The sequence below is a fragment of the Muscardinus avellanarius genome (assembly GCF_963383645.1).
Source record: "Muscardinus avellanarius genome assembly, chromosome: X".
Classification (NCBI taxonomy): Eukaryota; Metazoa; Chordata; class Mammalia; order Rodentia; family Gliridae; genus Muscardinus; species Muscardinus avellanarius.
In genome coordinates, this window is record NC_137792.1 from 71172732 (window position 1) to 71181431 (window position 8700).

Genomic DNA, 8700 nt, shown 5'->3' on the forward strand with positions numbered 1-8700 from the left:
AGTAGCTGGGGTTGAGGCATGCACCACTATGCCTGCCAGTTTACTATAACTTTTGAGGAATTGGGATTTTTCTACAAGTGGTAAGAATTCTTGCTGCAAAGCAAATTTTAAGTTCATGGAAGATTTAGAAAGCATTAAATATGGTGAGGAACACAATCAAGTAGCCATTATCATCAAGTCCTGCCAATGCAGAAGAAAAGAGAAGTGGAACCAAATGGCCAAGGGTAGGCAGAAACAGATAGACATGTATAAACGGGCACTGAGAAGCTTCATGAGAAAAACTGAGTGGCACAGGAGCAAGCAGCTCCAGCAATGTCTGGGAGCCGGTATGACTGCTATCAAACTTCCTACGTAATGCTTTCCAGAATGGTATACTAACCAAGGCTGGCACTACAGCCCCTGAAGTTATAGATTATAGATAAAAAAAGGCTCAATCATGCTCAGTATAGAACACAACCAAGACAGGGAAAATTAATAAAAGAAATATTGATGGAATACTTTAGGTAGTATCCATCATAAGCTTAATATGTTGAAGTATTCTAAAACTGTATGGACCATCTATAAATTGAAAGAAATGCTTATACATTCTGCTTAACTCAATTCCAGTCACTATTACAATTGTGAACAATAGAGTGAAACAAAAAAGGGTCATAGCACTTAGCCACAACCAGAAAATAAATACGATGTATAAAATATTCATTGCCTTACATTACTATGTTTATTAACTGAGGCTTTACTGGATTTTCAAAGACAAATTATATTAAATATAAAAATATTATTTTTCAGAAACACTTTACTGCTAGTTATATCTTTTTAAGAAAATTCAAAGATCCCTTTAACTGAAAAACTTACCTTTCTAAGCATTTCATTATCTTGAACATTATTGAGTTCATGTGAGCTAATCTCTCCTTTCAGCGTATACTCATAAAATTTTCCACTAACATTTACCAACAAGGTAGTTGGACTTGACTGTATTTCACAGCTCAGGGTCACGTTATTTACATCGCTTGGAACATGGATGCCATATCGAAGAACAAGGCCCACCAAGAGACCTGGGGGGAAAAAAAAACAATGTAAGCTCTTCTTGAAAGCAGAGACCACTTATTTGTAATGACACACACTTCTGGGCTGATAGCAGAAAATATCTGAGTATGGTCCCCTATGGTTCAGAACCAATTTTTAGACCAAATGCAAATACAGCTTAAGTATTATTAAATTCATACATCCACGAGCACAATATTCATGTAATCCACTGGGACAGGAGAGAAAAGCATTCCCTAGGGTAACAGCGCAGATCATTGCATTTCCAGATCAATATACAAATAAATGATAAGGACAATAATAAAATGAGAAAACACCTCCAAATCATCTGTACATACAATATGCTTAAGGTATATGAATGTGAAAACACAGTCTTGGTAGAAATGTGTTTTTTTCATCTCTATCAATTCATAAGACTTAAACACATATTTCCCTATGTTTATTCCCAAAGCATATGAACGGCATAACATACATTTAACAAATTATAAAATAAATATATTATTTGTAGATTGAATTCTTCTACTAAAAAAAGGTTGCATTTAAATTTCAAAATACCTGCTTCAAAATCAAAATATGGATTATAATAGGTGTCCCAAATCTGGTGCTATGAAATTAGCATATTTCTAGGGCTTCACCTGAATTATTCTATTGATATTCAAAGAAGCATTATGTTCTATGTTCTATAAAACTATACTGACCAACTGTAACTGCTTAATAACAAATTCAGTGAAGTTTACGCTTTTAAATTATATAATCCAGTGATCTTTAGTATATTTGCAAAGTCATGTAAATCACACAAACACACACACACACACACACACACACACACACACACACAAAGCCTAAATGGAGTAGGACATTAAGGAAAGTCTTTCCAGTGGTGTCACCTAGCAGGTAGCAAAATATAAGAAAGAATATATTCCAGAAAGGGGAATAGTAGTATATATCCAGTCAAGGAAAAAGAAAAGAACATAGCCCACTCAGAGAATCACAAGTAATTTGGTCTGGCTACCTTATATGAGGTGATAAGGAGTTTGAAAGATCTTCAGGAACTGAATCATAAAAGACTTGCATGTTGGGGAAGGAAGTTCAAAAGCAAAAGGAAGTCATAGAAGGGGTTCTACACATGAGCTTGATGTTAGATTTCTATTTGAGAAAGCTTGGTCTAGACAACAGAGGGTCTGAAAGTCCAGATAGGTGGCCAGTACAATCATTCAGGCAATAAAAGCTTTGGACCTAATCTCAGAGAAAGGAAAAGAGATGGATTTTTAAAACATACCGTATTTCAGAGAGATTTGATGACCCAGTAGAATAGGATAAGGGGAAGGGAAATAAAATACTAAGACTGAGAAGAGCCTTAATGGACTTGGTAACCAGGTAGATAAGAAATCATATCATGGTGGCATGAAGTGTGACCAAAACTGGTAACATATCTATAGATTAAGACATGGTTGTAAAAACATTCATTACTTGCTTTAAAGAATGCTAATGGACTCTATATAAAACTAATTCAATTTCAAGATAGCCAAGAAAGCCAAAGCTTTTATTGACTTTAGTCAGTTTACATGCATTAATTCACCTGTCTCCTGGCATCAATCCCAGTGACTCTTCAAAATTTTATTCTCCTCAAATCCTCAATCCCACTGCCTATCTTTCCACAGAGATGGGAGCCATCTGACACAGGTTCTTTACTCCAAACCTCTCCATTTCAATATAAACTCACTAATCTTCAACACCCCTCTCAAGAAAGATCAAGAAAACCTCTTTTTCAATTAAACCCTTTCACTTAGGACCCTAAACCAATTACAATTCTGTTTCTGCAAAAAAATACATCATTTGAGCCTTATTATCTCATGACAAAGATACTATCTCTCATTCATTGCTTCAACTATAAAATGGGGATAGGTGGCTAATCCAACATTATTTTTGACAATAAAAGTTATAAAGCCAGAATTGAAACCTAGATTTTTTAACTCCAGAGCTACTAAAATTTTCTAATCCTCTCCTTACTCTCACATAAACACAAACTTCTCCCAGCAGTTCTTTGGAGAACCAAAATGGTTTGAGTCTCTATCCCCTCAAAGTCTTCCCTCTCAAATTTCCTTCAAAACATTACAGTTTTAAATATTATTTCCTTATATATCTTATATTATTAAAATGGGTATAGGACAGTGAAGGACAAAAAGACCAAGTTGGAAGTTAGAGAAATGTACAATTTGTGGCCCCATCTACTTCTATCCTGTGACCTTAAGGTAGATAACCCCTCATTAAACCACAGTTCCTTTATAGGCAGTGGCAACAATACTGACTTTTCTGTAGATTTAAGTTTTATCTCTTCAACATGACCAGTATGGTTTAGGAGCTAGAGAATGAAACTTGTGAATCAAATCCTGGCTAAATATTTGTAAGTTATATAACTTCAGGTAGTTCATTTAATTTTTCTGAGCCCAACTTCCTCATCTATAAAAAAAGAAAGATAATAGTATCAATCTCACAGGGCTGTTAAAGAGGTTTTTATTGTGGCACTGGGGATTGAACCCAGGGGCATTCTACCTCTGAGCTATACCTCCAGCCCTTCTTATTTTTGTTTTGAAACACAGTCATGCTAAGTTGGTGAGGGTCTCACTTTGTTGCTGAGGCTATCTTGAACACTGTGATCCTCCTGTCTCAGCCTCCCAAGTACTGGGATTATAGGTATGCACCACCATGTGCTTTAAATGCAATGATACTTATAGACAGGCATGGTGGTGCACTCCTATAATCCCAGCTACTTGGGAGACTAAGACAGGAGGATTGCAAGTTCAAGGCCAGGCTGGACAACTTAGCAAGACCCTATCTCAAAATAAAAAATAAAAAGGGCTGGAAGTACAGCTCAGTCACAGAACACTTGCCTACCATGTGTGAGGCTCTGAGCTCAATCCCCAGTATAACATGCAAAAACATGATACTTGTAAAATGCCCACAACTTAGATGAAGTTAAGATATCAGCTACCAAGAAACAAATATTTTCAGAGCAAAATGTCTAACATATTAATGCTCAACAAATACCATCTACTAAAATTACTAAATTGTGTTTTGTGGGCAAAGACTATGGCTCATACGTTTATTTCTCATCATATCCCATACATCATAGACATTCTTTGGTGTGTGATGCTAGGGAATGAACCCAGAGGCATTCTCCCTCCAAGCTATACCCTCAGGTCTATTTTATTTTTTATTTGGAAACAAGGTTTTGCTAAGTTGCTGTAAGCCTTGCTAAGTTCCTGAGACTGGCCTTGAACCTGGGATCCTCCTGTCTCAGCCTTCCACATACTAGGATTACAGGCACATGGCCCCACACCCAGCCATCATAAATATTTTAATAAATATTTATTGTTGAATCATATTAATTAATCCTAGTACCCTGGATTCACTAACCTTAAGCCAAACCCAATATTTCTTCCATTTATTTGCTTTTTATATTATCTGGTAAGCATACTTCAGTGAGTGTCACTTACCAGACTTAATTTATCTCAATTTTTACTAACATTGACTTACTTTTAAGCTTCTTAAGAAGACTAGCCCAATGAACAAAACACGTGGGTGCATTGCAATTGTGTTTCTAAGGAGAGCAATTAGTCTATATTACAATCTAGAAACTGACCCCATTAGCAATTACATTTTTTACCCTTGCTTCTCAGAAAGATAAAGAAAAGGCTCGATTTAAGTAGCATTTTCCTAGTAGTTAAGTAGCTAAACTGACATCACAGAGACAAGGTCATAGTAGGCTGAACCTTGGATGTATAGGTATTTTTTTTTCACTTGGAACATCAAGGTCTTGAAATAATATAAGAACACAATAGCTCTGATGGTACAAGAGTCCTAAGAAAAGATGAGTGACAGTAATTAGACTAAGAAAACTTAAATTTCCATGGTATTGAAACCACTTGACATAATACCATCTAGTCTCAAACTGCACTTGTGAGTTAGGAGGCAGTTTTAGCTCACAGTGCCCCCCCCCACTATTGCCCACACTGGTAAAAATGGAACAGGCTACAGAATACCAAATTAATCCCAGATTTGACTCTGTTAGTATTCTTGTACTTTATATTCCACAAAAGGTACCCTTGTTTTTTCCTTCACAGACTAATACTAACATACTCTATTACTTTTATTAAATGAGAAACTTCAAGAAATACAACCAGTAATCCTACTTTTCTAGCTCAGCCCACAACTTAGATGAAGATAAGGATATCAGCTACCAAGAAACAAATATTTCCAGAGCAATTTAAAGTCCCTATTTAACAATTCTCTGTTAGCCTCTTAACTGAGCCATTAAAATTGAGTCATTAAAAGAACTGTTCTTAGTGAATGGCTTGTAATCCCAGAACTCTAGAGGGTGAGCCATGAATATCACAAGCTTGAGACTCACCTAGGCAACTAAGCAAGACTGTTTCAAAAAATTAAGAAAAAAAATTACCTGAATGAAGAAGAACTGTTGAGACTATCCTGAGAAAATGCAATAATAACAATAATAATAATAATAACACAGCTATAATTCATTAAGCATTTACTTAGGAGTCAAGCACTAAGCTAAAACATTGCTTCCCTACAATAAACCTATAATTATTATCCCAATATATGAGAATAAAATAGGAGAAGGGACTTGTGAATATATATATATATATATAACTATTGTCACAATGGGACAGGAATCCAGGCCCATCTCTAAAGGCAATGGTTTACAACTATAGTCCTGTTTTCATATGGCCCAAGAGCTAAGAACATCTTTTTTTATAGAGACTGAACTCAGGGGCATTCTACCTTTAGTTACACTCTCAGTCCTTTTTTTTAATTTTGAAACAGGGTCTAAGTTATTGATGCTGGCCTTAAACCTGTAATCCACCTGTCTCATCCTCCTAAGTACTAAAATTACAGGCACAAGTCATCACAGCTGGCTCAGTTTCTACTTTTTAAAGGTTTGTAAAAAGGCATGGGATGGTGAATGCCTATAATCCTAGCTACTAATGAGGCTGAGGTAGGAGGATCATAAGTTTGAGGCCAATCTCAGCAATTTTGCAAGACCCTGTCTTAAAAATAAAATAAAAAATTAAAAGGGCTGGAGAGATATACTTCAGTGGTAGTGTACCCCTGGATTTAATCCCCAGTGCCACAAAATAAAGAAGAAAAAAATTTGTAAAAAAACACAACAACAAATAAAATGGAGCACAGACATGGAATTCTAGGTGACCCATAAAGTCAACAATTTTTTTATTTTCTTGGTACTGGGGACTGGACTCAAGGTTGTTCTACTTGTGTTTTACTCCCAGTCCTATTTTATTTTTTATTTGGAAATACAGTCTAAAGTCAACAATCTTTACTATCTGGCCCTTTACAGAAAAAAAAAAATTGCTAACCTCTGATCTAAAGCTTTGTAGCTTTAATTGTCACATCACACTATCTTTCTCAATAGGAAAGAGATATCTGAGATCAGTCTCTTAACACTGTAATACTCATTTTGCATTTAACCAAATCTCTGACGCCATTATTTTATTTTTGACTTGTCTTATAAATTCCTTGACAGCAAGGGTCCTAAATTTCTTTGTGTTTTCTGTGCATAACACACAGTAGGCTGATCAGTAGATGTTTTCTGAGGAAAGTAAATATATCACACAGTATCACCAAATAAATAATATAATAACCTATAGCTTATATGGCAAATTTGCTTTCAGGGGCACTGAAAAAGAATGATAAAAATGTGAAATAAAAACCCCACCTAATGTCTAAAACATCCTAGTGAGCAAAGGTATTTTACACATAGGCTTAGAATTTTATTATCTTCCACACGAAAAAATAAGCTTCAGTCCACACACTTTCCCAAGATACACAATTACCTTTCCTTGTTACCCTTGAGATGCATGCAAATTCTAGAAGTCTGGATATACTGGAGGAGTGGGGATGGTGGGGTTGCATGGAGAAAGAAATGTCTTTCTATGCAGAAGCTTCAACTACCTATCTGCAAGTCTTAAGAGACAAACCTTAACAAGGTCAACAGTTTTAAGACTGTTGCAGAGGAAGATAATCTTCACATCTGTACTGCACACAGGATTGTTTGCCCTCATCTCTTCAGCCTACACTCACAGGATTTATATAGTCAGCAATATGTATCTTCTTTTCCCTTTGTGAGGCACAAGTATGCCTACAAATGCCTCTGCACCTATGGTTTGATTTGCCCTTCTTCACTCATCACAAAAAAATAAAAATAAATCACTTCAAAAAGAAAGCACACGGAAACACAAGAAGGCACTCAACAACTAGTCAACAACCTCATGCCAATAGCAAGTTATTCAGACTGCTTATGCCTGGTGTTAGTTAATTGCTGTTTAGCTGAACTGTCCTGATCATCGTATAGTATACCACACTGCTGGAAGAACCATCAATATTCCTCCTCCTCACTTCCACAAGGCAAATTGGAAGGGTCAACCATATGTATCCATATCTGCTGTTACAGGCATAGTACAATAAATCAGGGCGTCATTTAAAATGCCCTAAGCCTTCTGTACCCTATACCTGACTTTCAGGGTTATATATTATTTTGCTTGGGCTTCACAGGAGTAAGGTTTTAAATTTCAACCTAAACAGGACAAGGCATAAAGAGCTGGGGATGAGTAAAGGCCATTTCTCAAAGCATGCCAGATGCTGCTCGGCAGCAGATACTACTGCAGCTTCAATGAGTCTTAAAAAAATATGACACCCAGGAGAAATAGATCGCAATGGTGTTTCCCCCATCCCCACACCAATCCCAGACACCACACCCACTCCCTTCCCACACTCAACCTGGGTCCTGATCCGCAGCTTCAAAGGCAAGCGAAGGAGGAAGGGGCAGAGAAAAGGGGGTGGGGTCGGAAAGGAAGAGAAAATTGGTGGGGGTAGCAAGGCCGAGGAGGAAAGGAGGCGGAGGCGAGGTAGAGAATCAGGAAGCTTAGCTGAAATAAAGGGGTTGAGGAAGACAAACGGCAGGGGGAGGGGAGGCAGAAAATGGATGGAATTGGGGGGGGGGTTGTTGTAGGCCAAGTAGGGCCGGGAGAAAAAGCGATACAGCTGGTGGACAGAAAAAGGGGCAATGCCAGGGGGGCGGACAGGGGTTGGGGCACTTGCCATAAATCATAGCCAGGCCGGTTTCGTGCAGGAAGCGGGCCCGGCGGTGTTTGAAGAGCCATATCGTGAGAATGGTGAGGGTGAGCAGCAGGATGAAGATGAGCAGGTTGGCGCTGTCCTGCCGGTGGCTCTCCTCCGCCTGCTTCTCGGACACGATCTCCTCATCCATGGCTCTAATCGCTCCGCCTGCGCCGTCCGATGCCCCAGCCCAGCCAAGGACGCTCACTGCGAGAAGCAACCAGAGGGGCCGCATGAGCGGGCGGGCCAGGGGCCGGAGGCCAACACCGCGATGGAGGGGCGCTAGTGCCTGCGGCTTCAAGCCTAGCCTCCCCTTGCCACCCCCCCTTCCCCTCTCCGCACCAGCAGCCGCCCGCGGTCGGACCACTCCCCGAGGGCTCACGGGAAAGGGGCGGCGCCAGAGGCCAGCCAACGGGGTGCGCCGCCACGCTACTCTTAAAGGGGCCGCGGCATGTTTAGCTCTTTCAGATTCCTCTGTCCTTTTGCTCGTGCGGACAGGCACGC

General features: G+C 38.8%; 1 protein-coding gene across 3 annotated transcripts in view; it reads right to left on the bottom strand.

Moving 5' to 3' along the window:
- The window catches only part of SLC9A6 (solute carrier family 9 member A6), a gene marked incomplete at its 3' end in the record, with an annotated part of 56258 nt that extends 47782 nt beyond the window's left edge, over window positions 1-8476 (bottom strand). The window contains exons 1-2 of one of the 3 annotated variants that reach the window (XM_080718681.1): window positions 8179-8476; window positions 853-1052 (exon numbers count right to left, since the gene is read on the bottom strand). In XM_080718681.1, coding sequence (XP_080574807.1) covers window positions 853-1052; window positions 8179-8431 — 453 coding nt within the window. In that variant the 5' untranslated portion in view covers window positions 8432-8476. The remainder of the gene's footprint in view (window positions 1-852; window positions 1053-8178) is intronic. The other 2 variants (XM_080718682.1, XM_080718680.1) reach the window with 2 other exon arrangements.
- Between the last annotated feature and the right edge of the window lie 224 nt (window positions 8477-8700).